This window comes from Xenopus laevis, chromosome 9_10L, assembly GCF_017654675.1.
Source record: "Xenopus laevis strain J_2021 chromosome 9_10L, Xenopus_laevis_v10.1, whole genome shotgun sequence".
Classification (NCBI taxonomy): Eukaryota; Metazoa; Chordata; class Amphibia; order Anura; family Pipidae; genus Xenopus; species Xenopus laevis.
Window position 1 is genome coordinate 75361107 of NC_054387.1, and position 23776 is coordinate 75384882.

At 38.4% G+C, this 23776-nt stretch overlaps 1 protein-coding gene across 4 annotated transcripts in view; it reads left to right on the forward strand.

Annotated features, from left to right (window-relative positions):
* Window positions 1-23776, forward strand: part of ubr3.L (ubiquitin protein ligase E3 component n-recognin 3 L homeolog) — a 109816-nt gene that overhangs the window by 42110 nt on the left and 43930 nt on the right. For 2 of the 4 annotated variants that reach the window (XM_041577157.1, XM_041577158.1), the window contains exons 17-25: window positions 203-288; window positions 1497-1638; window positions 3598-3694; window positions 8495-8636; window positions 8821-8925; window positions 9191-9361; window positions 9607-9639; window positions 15563-16026; window positions 21272-21360. In XM_041577157.1, the coding sequence (XP_041433091.1) occupies window positions 203-288; window positions 1497-1638; window positions 3598-3694; window positions 8495-8636; window positions 8821-8925; window positions 9191-9361; window positions 9607-9639; window positions 15563-16026; window positions 21272-21360 (1329 nt within the window). The remainder of the gene's footprint in view (window positions 1-202; window positions 289-1496; window positions 1639-3597; window positions 3695-8494; window positions 8637-8820; window positions 8926-9190; window positions 9362-9606; window positions 9640-15562; window positions 16027-21271; window positions 21361-23776) is intronic. The other 2 variants (XM_041577159.1, XM_041577160.1) reach the window with 1 other exon arrangement.

The following is a 23776-nucleotide window of genomic DNA, read 5'->3' on the forward strand; positions in this document are numbered from 1 at the left end:
TAGAAGGGGAGTCAGCGATGCCCATTTGAAAGATGCAAATAGTCTGAAGAAAAAGGCAAATAATTATAAAACTATAAATAATAAACAATGAAACCCAATTGAGAAGTTGCTTAGAACTGTCCGTTCTATAACATAATAAAAGTTACCTTAAAGGTGAACCACCCCTTTAAATGGATTAACATTTGCTCTTTAATTTTCTCAGGAATGTCGGATGATGAGATTCTCCGTGCAGAGATGATAGCCCAGCTCTGTATGAATGACCGCACGCACAGCTCGCTCCTTGACCTTATATCCTTTTGTGTGCTTTGAATTTTTTATGTTTAAGCTTTTGGTTCAGCCTTTAGTAATTCTTACCTGTTAGGATATTAAAAGGGATCAGCCACCCTATAAAATAATTCCAAATTCTTTTGTATAGGGTTTGTCAAGCAAAATAAACTTTACTTACACTATATAAATGCTTTAAATTTATTTTCCTTCAGTCTCAGGAATTACACATATTACATGTACACATATCACAGCAAGCAGGCAGCAGCCTTTTTGTGAACACTTGCCAAAATCTTGTTTATGTGCTAGAATTGTGGACCTGATGCAAATGCCCATACATTGGTTATACAATTAGATGGGGAGCAGGAACGGGGAATGTGACAAGGGCATTGACAACTAGGAAGTGCAAAATGGGAAATCATAGCAAATTCCCTTTAAATGCAGAAAGGTGAATGATAAGGCCTGTGTGAAATAAAGAGTAATTTTGGACATTTTGCCAACTATGCATGCTTCCTACATCAATAAGCAGTACAATCCTGTACTGCTAATTTCCAGAACTGGAAATGTTCATGCTATTTTCAGCTTGAAAACAGAAACAAGGATCTAAGTACCAACCACAGCAGATAAGATACCTAAGTCGCAGTGTGTATGCCATAGCCCTAAAGTGTATTGGCATTGGGTCTTTTTCAAAACTTACATATTACACAGCAGACCTTTTGTGATGCAGTAATCCATTTTCCTCCTACTGATGGTTGTCCACTTGAACCGGTATGCATAGCAGAAGGAGCAGTGAGTGGTAGAGTCCTGCAGCAGGTCAGGTACCAGCGGGTTACCCGCAAAAAAAGCGGGTACCCTGCGAACTGAAGGTAGGTTTTTCAGGTGTGGGTATAGATGCGGGTTGAGTTATGGGTCTCATCTAAATTCCTTATCTTAAGTTATATTGTCTATATTTTAGTCCTTTTAAAATTTTACACAACTTGTTTCTGTCCAGTTTGCAGCAACATCACTAACTGTTTGAAGGTGGTCAGCGGGTTGCGGGTCGGGTTGAACTTAAGGCGGGTCCGGGTCGGGTAGCGTATCATAGTGGGGTAAATATTTGGGTTGAGGACAGTGGGTTGCAGTTTCGGGTCGGGTCCAGGTCTTAGAAATTGGTTCTGCACAGGACTCTAGTGAGTGGATGGTGTGCTTAAGCACAGTATGGTATCTACTAGTTTCCTTGACTGACCTATCACATTCCAGAAAGCCCAAACCCTAAAAGTGGTATAATGCCAGGGACTTGCAGCTTTGAATCCGTGCTGTCTGCAGTTGCTGACTTTAAGGCACCTGTGTTTGAGCCTGGAGGCTCAATGCAACAAGGAATGTATACGCCAAAGGGTAAGTAAAATAAATTGACATAAACTACCCCCAAATATGCCTACCATGAAGAAAGAATGTAGTCAGTACAGTCACAGTGTATGGGGAAGGGCTGTAGATTTGTTCATACAGTGACCCATCTGATTATCAGGATGTTGATGATATCTGTATATATGTATAAACATATGAATGTAGTGTGATCAGGTTTCTTCTGAACAATGTGCAATTCCGTTGTGAGAACAAGACTATGTATAGCTGTTGGTCCTCTAGGTGGAGCTGTAAGTCTATGCTGTGCCTCTTTGAAAATAGTTTCTTTAGGTTAGAAATTCCAGGTTTAGCTCCAGATTCATGAAACGACTCATTGAGCGCTGCCTGAAAGCTAGCTAAATGCCAGTTCTGTAGTGTGGAACCAATAAGCAGGTTGGCTGTTTTTTGCTTTTTTTCTCTGAGATTTTCCAAGAATTCTAAAGAGTAGATTTTCAAGTGGATGTAAAAGAACTATATTGTGCAAATGAAGATGAGTGATACTGCATATTAACATTAACAAATGTCTAATAAAATGTAATCTTACACTATATCCCTTTTACATATATTTCTTTATAAGGACATTAAATTAATATACATATAATATAATATTCTGTTCAGGTTCCATTCCATCCAGGGTGCTATCTGTAAGTGTTTGTATGTCCTTCCCATGCTTGTGTAGGTGTCCTCCAGGTATTTCACTTTCCTCTCACATTCTGTCAATTCCTCTGGAGTCTCCAGACTGGTGTTCATCGAAAACTGCACATACTTGGGGTACTATTGTAGGGAGTGCCATGATGCCATCTTACTTCCAGTCTCTGCAGTCCTCGCTGCTGCTCTGGCTTGTGCACATGTAAAATTGAGCAGAAAAGTTGCTTTTTAATTTCCAGATTTTGCTCTATTGTACATGGATACCACCCAGAGCTGCAGCATAGATTACAGGTACTGGAGTCAAGTTGATCTTGCACCCTACAATAGTACCCACAATGGCCCAAGGTCTGATGTTAGTGATTATAATCACTGGGGGTGGGGGTGTCTAACAATTTGCCCCTTCTTCCTTGACACTTAAAATGTGTGCTGTCACTACAAAGTACCCATTTTTGCAGTTCCATTTGTTTTGTGCATATATTTTCATTACATTTATGCATATAAAAAGATTGTGTTTTATTTTTACTACTTTATATAATGTTTCTTATGTTGATAACCATACTTTCAAGGAACTGTTACATTAAAAAAATATGAAAGTGTTTTAGAGTAATAAAATTTCATGTGCTGTTGTGCTGCTGGTTGCTTCAGAAACGCTACTACAGTTCAGGAATCCGCTACAGTGTAGCCGTGGGGGCAACCATCGAAATAAATGGCACATGTTACCCTAGAGTTAACAGGCTCTGTAAAACACAGTAGGTTTAGTTCTTACACAGGAAAATAATCCCATTGTATTCTACAGAGTTTATCAGATAAGTGCTATATAACCTGTGTCTTTTTTAGATTAAAAAAGGCTACACGGCAGCTTATTTTTAACAGGTTAACAGTACATACAGTCATTTTTTTCACGTTACTGATCCATTATTTAAAGGGGCAATTAACCTTTAAATGAACAATTCTAAGTAGCTTTTTCTTTGGTTTTCATTATTTATTTCACATGCTTTTTGAATGATTACCTATTCTGATTCTTATTACCTATTCTCCCTAATTCCAGCCTGAGCCAAACTTATGGACTGAGGCTTCAATAATTATGCTTTTTATTTTGTTTTTTTCAATTCTTATCTTACTTTTGAGGCCCTCTCTGATTCATTCATTCTTAAATTGTTTCAGCTACCCTGCCACCTTCTTAAAAGTCACTTGCCTTAAAATTAAATTGGTTATAATTCATTATGTATAGAAAAAGCCTTAAACCTTACTCACTGGCTGATAAAAAAATAACAAGTTTTGAAAACTTTTTTTTACAATTATAAGGTGACATCTGGGATCAGGAATTTGACCCTGTAATGGTGATTCTGAGGACAGTTTACAGGAGAGATGTACAGTCTGCCATGGACAGATACACAGCGTTGTAAGTATACTGAAAATCAAACTTGTCTAAAGTTGCATATAGCCAATAACGTATGTATTGTGTAGTCTCTATTAATTGCTATATAACAGTTTCCTTAGGGTGATAAGATATATGGCCTCATTAACTATTGCAAAGTGCTATGCAAAGAACACAATTGCATCTGTTAGTGTATGCTATTCACAAACATACTTGCCTTGGTACAGTCTCCTTTATGAAGTTTGTATAGATCATACATTCAGATTCCATACAAATACTGACAGATGCAAAAGGTAAATGGTTCCCTGCTTGTCATCAAAAGAATGTAACATATGAATAAAATTGTCTTTGCAATAAGTAATCTTGTGTCCTCATGGACATACTGTACTAAATAATGTATCTTTCCATAATTGGGATCTTCATACCTTAAGTCTAGAAAAGCTTGTAAACAACAACAGTGTTGTCCACACTTAGGGCAGTGGACGACGGGGATATTTGTCACCCAAAAGTGACTGCGGGCGACAAATCTCCCGAAATGCCCCTCCATTGCATATAATTGAAATCTCTGGTGGTATCACCAACATATCGCTAATTCACTCGAAGTTTCAAACATCAGGCGATTTAGCGATATGTTGGTCATAACACCAGCAATTTCAATTATTTGCATGGAGGGGCATTTCGGGAGATTTGTTGCGACAAATCTCTCGTTGGCCATTGCCCTAAATCTCACCCAGCACAGACGACAAAAGACCCGGGTGCACTTACCCTTATAGCCTTGTTTGAATAGCTGCCCCATGACTATAATTAAATTAACTATATGAACCTCTGAACCAAAACTGCAGTTTGTACCAGTGAAGGGTAACAGTACATTATACTTAAAGGCATGAAAAAAAGTTTTTTTTTCTATTTTTCACTACCTGCGTTGTTGTTCATAGTCTTTGTGGTGGAGATGCATGGTGTTCATGCACAAGTAATGAACAAACTCCCTTCATGGGGCTGGCCAGATAAAAGACTTTACTGTTCATGGGCACTTGTACACGGGCTCTGTACAAATAAACATAGTTTATTGCCCTCTTTGTGCAGCCTATAGATGGTTAAGATTGAATTTGCCTGTGCATATCGCAGTATGACATTACCTTAAACAACATTAAATCTTTATAAGGAGAGAGTAATTTTAATCTAACAGTAGCTAGATACTGAGGTACAAGTAATCTGGGCATAAACAGTTATTAGGTTTTGTACAATGTGCATCTCCTAATCACATATATTTCTCATTTTACCAGCTTAGCTCATCATACATTTTCCTTATAAACAGGTATGCAGAACCTACTGCCTGCAACTGGTTCTCATTTATTCCTGCAGAGCGTTTTATTCCCACTGCTATTAAGGACACACACAAGCATTATTATGCATCTTTCATATGATTATTATTTTGCAAACCACCAGAAAAGGGCATTTGTTAGAGGCACAAAATGCTTTTTTTTTTGTTCCTCCTATTTTTTGGGCGACTTCGCTGACGTCCTGGTTTTCATTTCTATTCGTCTTAGAGTGTTTTTTGGAATGAGCCGTCAGAATGAATGATGCATTGCCTTCCAGCGTGAGCAAATATTGCTTAACCTTTATTCCGGAGCAATTTATTTGCTAATTGGATACTGCATTTCCCTGAAGTCCTACTAAAAAGAGGCTGAAAGTAACCTTGTCCTTTCCAGAAGAAAATATATTTTCCTGTAGAAGTTAAACAGATTCATTCCTTTAACCCATTTTTTGTGGATGATATTATGAAGCAAGGGAGTGTTACCCGTAAAACCCCAAATATTCTGTTGTGATATAAAACTCTGTGACAGATTTGTTGCACCAGTTGTAAGAGAACCTATTTATGGTATCAGATAAGGATGCAAATGTAAGATCTTTGTCATGTTGTGATGATGCTTGTCACTTCCATGAATGCTTGTGAGGTAGTCAGTGTACATGCCTGGAAGCAAAACAGGCAAGTGGCATAATGCATCAGAATGTAGAGTGAGGTCAATGTTTTTTTACTATTATTTTAGTAGGGGAAAGCTTACATTGCCCTACCCCAGGGTGTCCTAGACACAAATGAGGCTTTAAATGTCAAGCTCTGTGAGCTGACACTAGCATGTTTGTTTCTATTTATATAACTCTAATTGTATACACAGTGCTTTATTTGTAAATAGATTCTTTTTCGTCATTGGTGCAGTGAATAGGGCAAGAATTGAACATACTTTTTACCTATCATTAGAAAATATCTATTGAATAGTTTTTTTCATTAAAGCAAAAGCACGATTGAACACAAAAAAAATAAAAAAGAGGAGGGGGTATACTGCCCCTTAAAGGATAACTAAAACTTAACCAAATATGTAGGCTAGAAATGTTTTACATTATGTTTTGGGCTTTTGTACCTGCCCAAGGCAACCACAGCCCTTTAGCAGGGAAGATCTGTGCCTCTGGAGATGACCCAGTAGCTCCCCATCTTCTTTTCTGCTGATTCACTGCACATGCTCTGTTCTGTTGTCACTTACTGAGTTAGGGACCTACTCACAATATACAGTACTCACAGAATATAAAAGTCACAATATAAGGCTGATTAGTAATTAATACAGATAATTACTACATGGCAGCACAGAAACCATTGCCACTAGAATCAGAATTTAATAATCAGCCCTTTAGTATCAGTTTTTATTACATGAAACTTTCAATTCTTTGGAGAAGGCACTAAACCTGGACCTTGGATTTATGGCTAATTATGAGGACTAAGAAAGGCCTGCACCAGGTCAGAAATACAAACATTTGTGGATCTGTACTAAGAGATCATATGGAATTCCTTTTATTCCACACTCCAAGTAATTCAGCCCTAAAGGTGGCCATAGATGTAACAATTATGATCTTTCTTGGAAAAGATCTTTCCAAGAAAGATTGTTATTTCAATACACATGTGTAGAGCTGAATCGGCAGATATACAGGTAGAGACAATAGAATGTTACCTGTATCCGACGATTCAGCACTAACAATGGCCAATTTTGGGTGCCTTCAAAGGTACCCGATCAAAATTTTCCGTCCAGCCGATTGACGAGCAGACTGATATTCAACTCTTCTGCCGATATCGGTCGGCTCTTTTCCCACCATACACACACCGAATATCGTACAGAAATTCATTTTGTATGATATTATCTGTGCGTCTATGGCCACCTTAATTTATATTCAGACTCTTTGACCCACCCTATCTTGTACCTTATCTGCTTGTCTCTTGCAGATCCCCTCGTAAATGACTTTGACACCTTACATGCAGATTGATATTTCTTTTGTTGGTCATTTGACCTATGAGCTCAATGTTGGATATATATATACAAGAGAACACCACAAACTTCATTGTTATCAGTTTGAAAAAGGAACTAAAATGTTCTGAAAGCTTGCTATGATTATATTAGTTAGTCAATAAAGGTATCACCTTTATACCACGTTGTTATTTTTTATTTCAAAAGGGTTGCCCTGTAACATTTTTACTGGCTAACACAGTACAACAACTTTACCTTATATTACAGGCCAACCTTATTTTCTGCTTGATAATTTGCAACGGCCCCTAAGCTTAGCTTCTCAACAGCTGCTCAGAGCCCACTGAGCATGTGAGTGTCGCAGACACTTTCCAAGATGGTGACCCCCTGTGACAAGTTTGAAGTCCTGGATCATTGCTGCTGTTGAAAAGCTGAAACTTTAGGCCGGTGCAATAAATTCATTATATAAATTTGCATTTTTCGCCTTATTAATTTTTAGGGTTTAGCTCTCCTTTAAGAGACAAAAAGAAGCAGGTCCCTGCCTCAGACTTTACAATCCATGGTCTTGTATTTTGTTAGATTTCTTTAAATATCCATGGAGGATAAGGCTAGGAATCATGTACATTGTACATGTACGTCACAGCTATGAATAGAGTGCGCTGATAACCTCTTCAGCATTCCTAGTACACTCCTACAGCAACCAAGAGCATGTGCGGTACGGACACTAGGGAAAGGCATGACTAAGATCACTAAAATGGTGAGCGCCAGGGAATAATTTCAGAGACAAGGTTCTTCTTTGTCCTAGAACTTCTGTACATGTGGGCTTGTATCGGTACATTATTTGTCTCCTAATCCCTTTGACAGTCTTTGGTTGCCCTTTAAGGGCATTTAGTTTCTTAGCTCAGTAGGGCTAAATGCACAAGGGCAGGTAAAAGGCTTTGATGTGCACAGTAAATTTTGCATATCAGGGGTAAAATATCTTTTGTGGGATGCTGCTTTGTTAGCTTTTATTCTTAAAGGTTTTTTATATGTTTTTAAATGAATTTTTTTTCTTTTAGTTCACCTTTCAGTTAAGGTTTAGTATAATGTAGACATGATGCAGTGATATTCCGAGGTGATAACTGTTCATCTATTTATTTGTGATGGTTTTTTTTTTACATAGCCTTTTATTCAGGCGCTCTGTAGTTTGGCAGCTATTCGGTTTCTAGGGTCTGTGTTACCTTAGTAACCAGACTGTGCCTTTATTGAGAGATTGGAAAAATAATAGCAGAGGGCCTGAATAGAAATATGAGCAATAAAAAGTATCAATAAAATTACAGAGCAATAGTTGTTTTGCTGCCGGGGCAGTGACCCCTAGAAAGGGAAGGCAAATAATTTGAAAACTATAACAAATAAAATATGAAGACCAGTTTAAAAATGGCTAAGACTAGGAATTTCTATAAATTGTCCTATATATTGTCTGTAAAATAAAGCAAATGATAGAAATGTAGAGTTTTATTTTCTGTATTCTAAGCATCTTTTTTCTTTTTATTGCCAGTTTAAAGCAGACTGGGAGGTTTTCTGGAAACCCTTGGCCGCCTTACAAGAAAAGGAGCCCTCTGCACCACAGCTATAAAGGCCTTATGAGACTACTGCACTGCAAAACATTACACATTGTGCTGTTTACACTGCTTTATAAGGTAAAATGATTTCAGTGCCAGCGTGTTCACAATGCATTATCAGTTAACATGATATAATTCATATTAATTTCATTATGTTTTGGGTACTGTAGTTATTCACTAATTCTTGCAAATATGTTAAATACTTAACACGTATGGGACCTACTATCTTGTATTTATATATTTGTTTTCAATTTTCCTATAGATTCTGATGGATCATCAGAATATGTCGGAACATGTTCTTTGTATGGTTTTGTATCTTATAGAACTTGGGCTGGAAAATTGTCCTGAGGATGAACCTTATGAGGAGGTAAAATTTATATCTGCCTCTTTTCTGTTTTGAAACCCATAGGGAACAAAGCACATGTTTATATAATAGAGAACAGCACCCTTGTCATTTAAAAGTATTGTTTCTGCTATAACATGCATGAGTAAATATTTCAATGTTCTAGTCTTTGTTGAAATCTATGCTAACTCTTAATTACCATAAATCACCAAATGACTTAAGCATCTGGCCGTTTTTTGGAATAATTTATATAACATAGAACCCTAACTAATGGCATTGAACATTTCAGAATTTTGCCGGGCCAGATCGTTGCCACGATAGCTGGTTTCCTGGAAGTAACCTACTGTGCAACATGCGCCACTTTATTAACTACGTCAGAGTGCGAGTACCAGAAACCGCTCCAGAGGCGAGGAAGGAGCCACCAGCAAGCACTAGCACTGACGGACCCTCATTGACACATGTAAGTAACTATTGACACTGTTGAACTAATTTATACAAGCCCTTTCTACACTCGTGCAATGCAATTTAACCTTACAGAATACTTTTTTGGATGTCAGTAATTCTTCTGTCTTGTATATATTTCTTGTAATTCTGAAACTTCTGGTAATTAATACACGACTAATACATTATTACAATCACATTTTGCACCAAAGTACATCACATCAGTTCTGTTTTATCTTACATCCTTTATTATCCTTTTGTCAGAGTGCAAGACGACCATCTCTGCTCCAGAGGGAGGTAGATTTGAGTGCAATTGCCCTTTTATGCCTATGACTGAATTGGAATGTACAGTGAATTGCATGTCCTATTAATAGCTGTCCTCATTTTCTACTAATAGAAGTGGTTATGCTATTGTTAATTGTAGGGTTTACAACTAGGACAGAGAGAGGCAGATTCTTACATCTTAAAACCTCATGTCAACAGAACTTGATCTACACTTACAGGACCGTTGCATTTAGTGCAGTCCCTTGAAATATTGAGGGTGAACACTTGGGGGGTTATTTCTCAAAATCTGAATTTTTTCGGATTATTTAAATAAAAAAGTCTGACAAAACAAGAATCCATGATTTGCCCTTATTTATCAATAAATCAGATTGGGAAAAAACTGGACTTTTTCAGATTGTCCCATGAAAACCACAACTTTTTCGAATTGTCGTGTGAAAAAATCGCATTCAACGCACGAAAAGTTATAATTTTCCGTGAAATCGTAGGGAAATCCCAATATGTTCTGATTATCGTACGAAACCAAGGCAGACAATAATATCTTCAAATTACAAATAGGACCTCTGGCATTGACTTCTACAGGACCTTGACAGGTTGAAGATAGAGTATTTTTGGATTGAGACTTTTTGCAGCATCGGGGTATAATAAATCTCTAAAAATTCAAGTTTTTTCCCACTAAAAATTCGTATTTTATATTAAAAAAAAAAAAAATAGAATTTTTTGACTTTTTAGCATTCGGACCTTAATAAGTAACCCCCCAGGTGTATGTTCCATTGAAACACTTTTCTTTGTGAAGGTACAATCTCTTAAATTGGGAACTACCAATTCTCGCAGGGCTCCCTTCCAAAGCTCTTGATTAATAATTATACCACCAAGCTGAGGAGCCAAAAAGATTAAAACCTCCCTGCTCAGGTCTTACATGCAGCACACAATCAGTAGGCTTCCATAAACTCACTCTTATTCTGGTCCCAGAAAGCACTGCTTTCTGGTTTATTGTTTCCGTTCCATTCTGTCTTTCTCTATTAAATTCTCATGGACAGAAGTTGTCAACTTTTTCTATGTAGTGGGTTGATTATACTAAATACCATATACCAATACAATGTGCCATAATATTTTTGTGCAGGCTGTTCCATATTAAAACAATGGTGTCATACAAAGAAATCTCTGAAGCTGGCTGGGGGGTCAAATAGATTTCTTTGATGGGGGGTTTTATTCCCTTGGTATATGGTACAAGTCTATTTGGATATAGATTTAGTCTTTAATAGTACTTAATTAAATGAATTCAAACATTGATTATCCAGTTTTGCTAGTATTAACCTTCTTTGATTTCCTGTCTTATTTCATTAGCTTGACTTGCATTGTATTTACTTAGCCTTTAAATATATTATTTTTCAATTTGGGGCCTTAGGTCTATGAAAATTACTTCTGGTTTCCATAGCTTGCTAGGAGCTTGCACTTAAGTTGACTAACTAGCCTTATGCCTGCCTAGGCTACAAGGCAAGACTCCAAGTACCAGCATGGTAGGCGTGAAATGGTTTTCAGTGTTTCAACAGTGGATTGTTAGGTAAACAGATGTATAAATGACTGGTTCTTTGACAGTTTGCAGACTGCCATCCTTACTTGCTTTTGTTGTTTGGTACTGTATAAGTAATAAAAATCAAAGAAATACTAGTTTGTCTGTGTTGCATGATGTTGCTTGACAAATTGCATTGACAAACTGCATTAGGCCTTGTGTGCATTTTTTGCATGCCGATCTGTCGAGTTGAACTGACAAAATCCCTGTCCATGCAGAATAATCTACTGTAAATAATGTGTTGTTCCTAAAACACTTACAATCTATCTTATTTATACCTTCAGTATTTGTTCTGTGATCATCCTCCTATAAATCTCATGCATATACTCCATCTGCCTTAGCTTGTGTAGATCAGAGGAATGTGAGAGTCCCATGCATTGTATTTTGTTTACTGATATATGTGCCACCAGTGTAGTGGATTGTACATTTTATTTAACTACAGTTAGGTCCATAAATATTTGGGCAGAGACAACTTTTTTCTAATTTTCGTTCTGTACATTACATGAATTTTAAATGAAACAATCAGATGCAGTTGAACTGCAGACTTTCAGCTTTAATTCAGTGGGTTGAACAAAAAGATTGCATAAAAATGTGAGGAACTAAAGCCTTTTTTCATCACAATAACTTCATTTCAGGGGCTCAAAAGTAATTGGACAAATTAAAAAACTGAAAATAAAATGTTCATTTCTAATACTTGGTTGAAAACCCTTTGTTGGCACTGACAGCCTGACGTCTTGAACTCATGGACATCACCAGATTCTAGGTTTTCCTCCATTTTAATGCTCTGCCAGGCCTTTACTGCAGCGGCTTTTAGTTGCTGTTTGTTTGTGGGCCTTTCTGTCCGAAGTTTAGTCTTAGTGAAATGCATGCTCAATTGGGTTCAGATCAGGTTACTGACCTGGCCAATCAAGAATATTCCACTTCTTTGCTTTAATAAACTCCTGGGTTGCTTTGGCTGTATGTTTTGGCTCATTGTCCATCCGTTTTATGAAACTCCTCCCAATCAGTTTGACTGCATTTAGCTGGATTTGAGCAGACAGTATGTCTCTGAAGACCTCAGAATTCATTTGGCTGCTTCTGTCCTGTGTCACGTCATCGATAAACACTAGTGTCAGTGTCCCAGTGCCACTGGCAGCCATGCACGCCCAAGCCATTACACTGCCTCTGCCATGTTTTATACATGATGTGGTATGCTTTGGATCATGAGCTGTTCCTCCTCCTTACTTTTTTCTTGCCATCATTCTGGTAGAGGTTGATCTTGGTTTCATCTGTCCAAAGCAGTGCCGTGCCAAGTCGGCCAGGCTCCCCAGGCAACCCGGCCAACTACGTTGCCCCCCACTGTTAGCGCATGCGCAAAAGAGCGCAAGCACTAGTGCAAACGCAGAGGAAGTGCAAGTTCGCATTTGCGCGCACACTCGCATTTGGGAGGAACTGCAGCAACATCATCTGGGCGCAATGGTCTGAACTAGGGGGAGGCATCAGAAGAGGTACGTGCCTGGCGACCCTTTACCTTTGCGCCCTAGGCACTTGCCTCTTCAGCCTACCCCTAGTTCTGGCCCTGGTCTAAAGAATGTTTTTCCAGAACTGTGCTGGCTTTTTTAGATGTTTTCTAGCAAAGTCCAGTCAAGCCTTTCTATTCTTGAAGCTTATGAGTGGCTTGCACCTTGCAATGCACCCTCTTGGATATCGATACGCCTACCTCCTGGAGAGTGTTCTTCTCTTGTTTGGCTGTTGTAAAGAGGTTTGTCTCCACCATTATTCTGCGATCAACCACCACTGTTGTCTTCCGTGGACGTCCAGGTCTTTTTTGCTGAGTTCACCAGTGCTTTCTTTCTTTCTCAGGATGTACCAAACTGTAGATTTTGACACTCTTAATATTGTAGCAATTTCTCGGATGTTTTTTTTACTGTTTTTTAAGGATGGCATGTTTCACCTGCATTAAGAGCTCCATTGACTGCATGACTTCTACATACAGGCACTCCCCCCCCTCAAATCAACTCCAGGGCTTTTATCTGCTCCACTGATAATGACATAATGAAGGAATTGCCCACACCTGCCCATTAAATAGCCTTTGAGTCAATTGTCCAATTACTTTTGAGCCCCTGAAATGAAGTGATTGTGTTAAAAAAAGGCTTTATTTCCTCACATTTTTATGCAATCTTTTAGTTCAACCCACTGGATTAAAGCTAAAAGTCTGCAGTTCAACTGCATCAGAGTTGTTTCATTTAAAATTCATTGTTGTAATGTACAAAACCAAAATTAGAAAAAAGTTGTCTCTGCCCAAATATTTATGGACCTAACTGTAAATCCACTAATAAAATGAGATTGGTTAACATTAGGATTAGGAAAGTGCTAAGAAAGGAGCCTCTCACATGGAGAGGTCATAGAGAATAAGTCATGACTTGTATCCCTGTAAGAAGAAAGTCCTTGACTTTTAGATCACAAGTCTCAGGGAATGCCAAACTATAGGTATTCTGGATTTAGTGCTGATATCAGCAATGGAAAGGAAGTAGTTTGTACATATGCTGGGATGACACAGGATTATTTATTTGAACATTTAAACCCTTTGTTCTGGAACAAAATAATGTGTATCCAATGTCTTTCCCTATTAATACTTATGTTTCGACTACTGTTCATAAGAAAAGCAAATTGGAGATAATGCCATATTTGATAATTCTGCCGTCCTTTTGAAGTTCACTAATTGAAAGCTTAGTGAGAAATGCAGATTAATTTTGATGAATGGCATTGTACAAAGTCTGCATTTCTGTTGACTATAAATCATTCATTGCGTGGTCGGTGCATGCTTTCCTATGCAAATGTAGTATAATCGTTGTGCCGCATTACGTCAATTCTGCATCAGGGAAATGTAATTGGAATTTGTATGCTATATCCCTTTGAATGGTTGCTGATGGCCTTTTTCATTTGCCCTTGTGATAAAGAGAGAAAAGTTAAAGTTGTGCTGGGTTTTTGCTGTAATCCTTTCCTGTATTTAGTTTCTCTGGTCAATGTCATCGAGCCCTGGGGTTCAGCAGCACATTGCTCTGCAGTATGCCCAGCACAGCATTTTTTTTTATTATTATTCCTCTGGATAAAAGTGCAACGGTTTAATCCTAACCTAAGAGTATGTACAGATCCTGGTGATTGAGAGGTTAAATCAGTTTTATATTACCATTTTATTAATATGGTATAACTGCTCTGTATTTTAAGTTCTGTGAAATCATCTGCTGCTAGACTGCAGTGTATTGTTGCTTCAATGTGAATCATGGATGGACCTGGTTTTAAATTTGGTACCCTCTTTCATTGTGAGCTATTATATGCATCTATTATATCAGAATCCCTGCTCTACAATGAAACATCCAACCATGGCTAAAACAGTTTGTGGCTGGGAATCTGTTCAGCACATTCCTTAGCTGTGCTTAAAAAAACCACTGGGCTAGTATGGTGAATAGAGCATTCTGTGACTATGGGAAACTTTTGGAGCAAATTGTAATTCCCAGAATTCTGTCTTAAAACTTAATTAAAATTAGGGGTAACTTAGAAATTACCCGTCTTGAGTGCTAGAGCACTAAGGGATGTAAAACTGTGCTTAGTAGTGTTAAAGTTTCAGAGCAATTATGCAATAAATCTTGTGCTATAGGCAGGTGGTAAGTACAGGACCCTGCTACATCTTGCACCCTTTGCACACCCACACTTGTGCATTAGAGTGAACTGAGGCATATTGTGTTGTGCTTTCCAGTAACAATTCATTTCTAATAATATTAGCAGTAACAGAACATAAAAACACTATGGGAGAGGATGTGATTTTCATGTTTTTCGTGTGTAAACCCATGTCAAATCAGTGTGCCACTTCTTTCTGTGGAATGCATAAATTGCTACTTCTAATGATGCTTATCTGGCTCAGCCCATGGAACATACAAAGTTCCTCAAAAATGGCACATATTTAGCTACATGGCTAGAATGTAAAGCCTCTGATACATTCTTCCATTACCCTATTCATGTAATAAAACACACATTAGTTCTGAAAAGCCTTTATTCTGTATAACAAAGATCCTAACAGCAGATTGGCCAAAGCAATTTGAGGGAGCACAGCATGCATTTGCAGCCTTCTTTAACCTTCATTCAAAACAGGCAAAGACACCACAAATTGTTAGCTTTTTTGCTTATATAGCTGGTAGATATATATTTATATATATATAGATAGAGATATATATATATATATATATATATATATATATATATATATATATATATATATATATATATATATATACACATAATGCAATACAAACACTGCAAATAAAATGTATATTTATTAAGGTTTTTGTGTTTGTATTTCCAATTACACATTTCCAATTTTTTTTTCAGAATTCAGGAACAGCTCAGGTTTTCAGTTTGGTAGCAGAGCGTCGGAAGAAGTTCCAGGAGATAATTAACCGTAATAACAGTGAAGCCAATCAAGTTGTGCGTCCCAAATCTACAGCTCTGAAGTGGACTGCACCTGGTGCGACTCCTCAGTTGACAACGGTCATATTAGAGGTGAAAGAGAGCATGTTATCCCTGCTTATTAAACTGCACAAGAAACTCTCAGGAAAGCAGGATTCCTATTGCCCCCCCTGGTTGGATGATCCAGAATGCCTTGCTCAGCCAGACTTACCTAGGTATTGCCATGGCGATGGTGTAACCGCTGTAGAACGGATTCTACTAAAAGCAGCGTCGCAAAGTCGTCTGAACAGGCAAAGTATTGATGAGATATGTAAGAAATCTGCTCCGCCTGTGCCACCCAAGAAATCTAGTCCTGCTGACAAGAAGACTTTGGGCAAAGAAGAAAGGTGATGAATTCTGATACTACTAATCATTACTGTTAGAATAATTGTTATATTTCTCCATGTCACAGAACTTGAAATTCAAAAATGAATATGGCTAGAAATGCTATATTTTATATACTGAACTTACTGTATAAGCAAGTGGTTCAGCAGTCTTGTAGCAGTAATGATGCAGGCCTTTTAATTTGTTTACAGTACAGTAAAAAACGCTGACAGTATCCTGTCCTAAGGCTACTGCCACACAGGGCATTCAGAGACACTTTGTCAGCTTGGGTTTTTGTGCTGAAATATGCTCCGTTTGTCTGCACCCAGGACAATGCAGTGACTGTGGGTGCATACACACCTGAGAGTGAATCCAAGGGGAGGGGCAGTTTCTTGGCCTGCTATTATACTAGTATTGGCCTGCTATTATTCTTGACACAGGTCAAGAATCTGCATTGTGTCGCAGTAGCCTAATGCACTGCAGCTCAAATGTGAGTTCTCAGTATTCTGTACTTGATAGCACTGTCTGCTCACAGCTTGAATCATACATTTTCTGGTGTTAAGCCCACTTCATAGTTCAGCATTTGTTCAGTCCCCAGTACATAAACTTATTTTAGAATAATTACTTTTATATAGTTCCAGTAGTATCTAGCAAATAAGGTTCTCTAGATGATTTAGAATCATTCAAACGGTTTAAATAGCAACAGGGAAAATAGCATTAATTCTCATTTTCCTTGAAAGAATGAAACGTTAATATGGCATGCCAATGTGTGTTCCTTTTTTTGTATGATAACCTGTGGTAACTGTCTAAAAAGTGTACATTATTTAGCTGCTGCCTGTTTGTCTCAGAAATATGCCCATTATTACAAATGTCTCTGGGCCGCATGTGTAGTGCCAGTGATGGACAAACGATGCAACAAAGTCTAGTCATAAATTAAAGGATCCTAGCAAAGGTGCAAAATTAATGTGGGCTGCATTTAAACAATTGTGGTGTCTGTTAAGATGGCCATAGACGGAAAGATCCGATCTTACGAATCCGCGTACGATCGGACTTTCCCATCTCCCGACCCGCCACTAATCATTAAGATCAAAGTCTTACCATTCCGATCAAATAAAGTAGTAAAAGTACAGATCAGCCAATGTACTAACTCTGACAAAGCTAGTGACAGTCTCCCACTGAAAATCGTACGATCAGCAATACATGCAGAGATATTATCGTCAGGCGACAGAAATTTTCTAACCTATCCGATCGACCAAATGACCGATCTCCCCCGGACGAAAAATGCCGGGACTCTCCACACACGGTCTGAAAATCGTACGAATCCACAATTCGTACGATAGGATCGTTGCATCTATGGCCAGCTTTACTGTGCCCATCACCCAGTGCATCCATATGTGATAAATGGATCATGTTAAACCTACAATTTTTGAATTTTTGTGCTTAGTGGAGGCCTGTTATATAAAACAGGACTGTTTAATCTGCAGCACTTCAGCTGTTTTTATTGTTGTTGGGTAGCCCATATATAAAATGTTAGTGATGTACAGAATTTCCTTAGCTGCACCCATCTGAACCCATGCACAATCCTGCCTGGACTTTTAGTAGATTGGTCAACCTGAGCCAACCTGCCTCTCTAATGACATCAGTGACAGGCATGGTTACTATTTCTATGTCACTAGAGGGAGCAGGACTTAGTAACATACGTTACAGGTATTTGGGACAACTTGGGCACTACCAACACACATCGTATGGCTTTGTCTCAGAAATAAGATACATTTATAGGGCCCAATGGATTTTTATTTAACTACATACATCTGCTTCTTGGTTTGGTCCAGAGGCAATCTGTCACTACTGCTTGCACCCTCTAAAGACCGCTCAAAGTATACTTATTATTTACATTATTATTAACCTTTATGGTTCTTCCTGTGAAATTCTGAAGCACGGTTTCTTATCCTTCTTCTCACGTGGGCCCAAATTAAGGTTGGACTGGATTCGGTTTTTAGTGAACAAAGGTACATATTTAAACTGAAACAGAATGGGTTTAAAATTAAAAACACCTTTTTTCATTATTGTTGTCTGCTGAAGCAGGACCGTTCACTCTGCAAAAGTCATGGAGACTTGCCTTAACCAGCATGAGGACCTAATTTTACATCATGATACAGAGAATTAAGCTTGCTATACACTTGAATATATGTTTAACGAGATTGCCAAGCGTATCTTTTCACGATATTCCCACCTTCAGCTTGGGATATGGGGCTCATCCCATTGTTTGACCCTTGGTCCATCAATCAGATCATAATGAAGGTTAATTCAGATCTTAGGGAGAGGGAGATATAGCCGACAGTCATCGCCTTGAAGAAAACAAGACCTTCCATATCTTGCTGATTTTTTGCCAGATATCGCTCAGGCAGGCGCCATACACAGGTCACTAAGCTGCCAGATGGACAGAGTCAGCAGCTTTTCTCTAACTGTGTATGGCCACCTTAAGAATCCTTGTTCTAGAGTAATACTTTGTTCTTAAAAAGTGTCAGTATTTGTGAATTAATCAAAGTATGTAAAGAATTGGGTAAAGCAATTGTCTACCCATATTCAGTCTTGGGGCCACAGGATAGACACAATGTTTGCTGAAACTTGCGAGACATTTACAAATATCTATAGCTGTTGACAGCTGTGAATACAGATTATTCTAACTTGGCATTATGATGCTGCTCAGAGCCCCGCTTTCATTTATTTCTGAATTTCAATCCAAGTTTCTTTGTAATGAAGATTGAATGAGCTATAAGAGCTCAATGATGACCCATTTCTGGTTACTTCAACCTGCAGACAAAGACAAAGGTGGCATTACCCAGACGATGTGCTGTCACCATAGAAACTGTGAGCGAGTAGTTGAAGAAAGGCTGAGAAGCTTTGCAATATTATTCAGCCTCCGTGTCTCATCCCCATGAGCCATCATGGAAAATTACTGAGCTGTGCTGAATCTGTCAGAGTTTGTTTATGTCTTCTTATTAAGGGTCTCTATTTACAGTCAGACCTGCTTAACTTAAAGTATATTGTAGATGGGGAGAAATGCAAGCAGACGACTGTTCATGCCACACGAGCTTTACAAAGCAACAAACCGTTGGTGATGCACAATTTCTATTTATATTCTGGTGCAGTCAGTCCTTCAGGGTTAGGGGGGAAAAATGGGAACCGCTCAGAGTCTTCAGAAATAATTATTAACTTGGCTGCACAATGAAGCAATTGCTAAACAGATATTGGTTTGCAAGCAGTAAAAACTCGTGATTGCCGCAGGCGCTGTTTAATTGACAGAAATAGGGAAACAACTTTTAAAAATGCTGGAATTGCATCACACTTGACAAATCCATGTGGTTAACACTACAGGGCCACCTTGTCAGTTGCAATCTGATAAGTGGCCATGTATTGTGATGTGAATGAGCAGTTCAATGCATGTGACTGATTTTCACATTATTTATAGTGGTCTATTGGAGAACATTACCAGCCAACAACATAACCTGGCCATGTCATGATTACACCACTTTTTTAAGAATCGAAAATACATAAATACAACAATGTGTATGGGGTTTATAGAGGAGAATAGGAACACTCAGAGCAATTAATAATGAACATCAGTAGGATAAAAAGAAAACCTGACAATATATCAGATTCCAACTTGGCCCCTCCAGACTCACATGCTGGTAGCTCATTGGTGCTTGCAGTGGCATAACTTGATTATCCCAGCCTCCCATGTAAAATCATTTTTGGGACCCCTACCCAGGGTGTCTGCTTATAGCTGGTTACACCATTGAGCCATCTCAGCCTGTCCAGGATCTTGCCCACTATACCTAATAACTTTGTGCTGCTGTTTCCAGTGGGCCCTCAGGGACAGTTGCGCCCCTTCCCCACTCTGGGTAGTTACACCACTGCCTTAGGTCCTCAAGGGTCAAAAAATCAGATCATACAAATTTGATCCAGAGTGTCAGTGGCCAAATCGGGTGAAGATACACTTTTCCAATTTAGTAGTGTAGACTGTGACTTCCCCAAAAAAGAGTTTATTGCAAGGAAGAGGAATGGAGGAGCTGTAGATTTCCGGTGGAGTAAGATAGTCTTGCCATAATAAAGGAGTTGGTGGTAGAAAAATTCGGCACAGTGACAAAGTCCTAGGCTGTTCACCACTCCCAGCAGGTATACCAGTGGAGACTTAATACACGGGAAGCCAAGGGAATCCAAACATGTTGCACAAGCTCTCCTCTGAAGGCAATCCCAGAATACATGGATGTAAGAGCCCAACCCTTGACTACACTTAGAGGTACAGCTTTAAGAATATATGCTCAGAGTAACTATTTAGATCCACAGTGCATCTATTGTTAATAATCAGTATGCCCTTATGATTATGTTAGCATTTGGAGCTCTCTGGTTTGAATGTTCTGTTTAAGAAAGCTTGTATGTCTTACATAAAGTATCTGTGCACAGTACCACAAAAAAAAATTGGGGAAACATTGCATGCAGCTTGCCACATTGACAGTGTTCTTCATCAGTAGCCATGCAATCTAATTTGTAGTGCTCATGTATAGGCACTGCTGTGGCTGTTATTGCATTGACCAGCATTTTCTGTTCTGCTACCCCATCAAAAAATGAAAAGATTAACAAACCAAGTGAGAACACTGGGGTCGCTTTGAAATAATTGTGGGGAGTTCTTATCCATGAAGAAAGCCAATAACTTTGCTTATATGGTAAATGTGTTCTATAATTTATGGCTATTCATTGAAGAGCGTTCTTACAAATATGGGCATTGTTAATAAGATTGCAGTTCGGCAGTATAAAGCCCAGCTTTATATCTTTATTTTTCCAATATTTAATGAAATAAAAATCAATTTATTCTAGTGATTAATTTAACATAATTCCCTCTCCCAGCTCCCCATTATGCTGTATTTATATTTTATTTTCAGTGCTGCAAATCTTTTAAAGTATATAGATAGAGATCATATCTAGGCACAGTTGATAAGGCACTATAAAATATAGGCTTTGTGCAGAGTTAATCTGCTTCATCTACAATACAAAGAATTTGAAAGCGTTTTTATACAGATCCCACAAAGAGATTAGCTGTAAAAGTCTGCCGCACAAACTGAGCACCTTCTCTACTGATGAAGACCCTAGGCTTGTGCATTTCCTCTAATATTAATATATTATACCAATAAAACGAGTTCTCAGAATCTGTATTTGTGCATTTATGGTTGAAATGTACATTTCCTTTTTTATATTTTTGTTTTGCAGACGGCAGAAAGCAAGGGAGAGGCAACAGAAATTGCTCGCAGAATTCGCCTCAAGGCAAAAAAGCTTCATGGAAACAGCAATGGATGTTGGTATGTCAATTTTTTTCTGATGGAGAATTACCTCAGTTATGAAATATCAAACACTATGTCCTTAGGCCGTCTGCTTGATTGATGTAAAGGGCAGAGCCATGTTCCACCCATTCTTATGCTGCTTGTGGAAGGCGGCAGATACAGGGTGAAAGCAAGGACACAAGCAGCTAAAGAATAACCCTAAATAACTTCTTTCTCTGGCTTTTGTGCAGAAGGAGAAACAAGCTCAGTGATGTTCAGTGATGCTTTAAAAACTTTTGATTCTGGGGAAAAAAAATTGTATGTATTTAATGCTGCAGCTGGCTGCACACAGTGCTTTGTGGTCGTCCGTTTCTATTTTTTTTAACTGAATAGGTTGACCATTGTTTCAGAACAGATGTCACTCACATTGAAAATCCAGTGGATAATTGTACCCATTTATGGGGGTTCGAAGGCTGACCTGAAAATATAGATGGATTTTTATAGTTTGGCCAGTGTGGATGCATCTTCCCACACTCAAAAAAACATAGAAACAGACTAATTGGCTCTTGTTGGCTCCTGCTAAAACTGACCATATTGTGCGTTAGGAATATTCTAGTTCAGGGACTGTAATGAAAGATGCAGGATCTCTTGTGTTGTGTAAGTGTGTCAGCTCTTTATATACATTACAGATAATAGACTGTGAGGGATCTCCGAAATTAAAATGATGATAGATTTGCTATAGTACATGCCAATGCGTTCAGCCCTGTGAAACTTACATTATATCCCTCAGTTTACTCTGTTTTTTTAGGTTACCACCTCCTCTTCAGCCAGTGCAAAGCCTATCTGCTGTGTGCAGGTGTGGGGTACTGGTGCTAAGGGCCAAGCAGGGGCAACCCTGAAAGAAAGTGGTGGTTAAGCTTTGGGTGTAGGGCTTCTGGCCATGGGAAGGAGCACTAAAACAGTATGAGTGGTACTCGTTTCTTGTTTTATTTGCTAACATTTTTGCTCACCTTTATTCCTAAAGTTATTTTTGATGCTCTCCTGTTTCAAATGTCCATATTCTACTATATTCCTGCTCACACATGACACTGTACATTCCACTTTATCTGCACAGTGACACAAACATCTCCCCATACATTATTTTCTTAGAAATATGAATATCTCACTGAACAAGGAAGCAGACCTTAGAGATAAAGTGAGCATATAAAGGAATTAGAACTAAAAACTATATAGTTAGTATAGATATGGGTATATATAATTTATATGAAAGTATTGAGGGGTGAGGAAGTATGGAGGGGTGAGGAAGTATGGAGGGGTGAGGAAGTATGGAGGGGTGAGGAAGTATGGAGGGGTGAGGAAGTATGGAGGGATGCTGGGTTTTCATTTGGAGGGGTTGAACTTGATGGACTTAGTCTTTTTTCAACCAGATTTAACTATGTAACGGTGTAGGCTACAACGAAAAGTAGCTATATGCAAAGCATGGGAGAAGGAGAAGAGAGGTCATAAAAGGGATGAGAAAGACATTATTTTGCATATGAAAGGGGCTTTTTGTAATTTTCTTTATAAGGAAATTATCTTCTTAGAAAACATAATATAAGTTAATTAATTGCATTGCCACTGCCACGTGTGGAGGACACAGGTCAACAAAATATTCAATCATGTGTGGTTAGCCAGTCAAATCTGATGCTCATTGCTTTGAATAGTAATAACCCACATATACATTGCTATTTCTGGTTCTTCTGCAAAGGTAAAAGGTAATCATCCTTAGACAGCTGTAGACAAACTACTCTTAGCGTGGAAGAGTAATTTACTGAGCACCTTTCCATCATGCCCCTTGTTTAGGGCTCTCCATTTTAGAAGAGACTCGTTTTAAAAAGTACATGCTCTTGCTTCACCTTATTTTTCCTCCCAGAAAAAAAACTCACAGTAAAGGCAGACATACTGTACAATATAATAGTCAGCAAACAAATGGATCTTAATTTAGGCCCAACTGATAAAGATGGCATTGGCATGTTGTAGTCCTCTCTCAGTGGGTTTTTATAGGCCCCCATTAAGATCCATTTGTTGGAGGGCCATCAGAATGGAGTCTAGGGAGGCCCATTTGGAGAGGACCATACCAATGCTATCCTGGTCCAATGGCAAATCTAACCTCCCAGAGGAGTTTAAAAATGCAGATTTTGGACCAGATCGGTTATCCAGCCAACATAAAAGCTTACACTATCCTTGCACTAACTCTATGCTGTGTTTAGCATTTAAAATTGGTTAGGATCATGTTCCTTTAAATGCAAATAAGACACTGTAGGGCTCATTTATCAACAGAGGTGCTAAATTTGACCTCTGTAGTTGCCAGTAGGACCAATTAGAACTTTCCGTTAATATTCTATGTTGCAAATTACAAAAAACAAATTGCCAATTAGTTGCCAATGGAACCTACCCATATGCGATTCAGCACTTA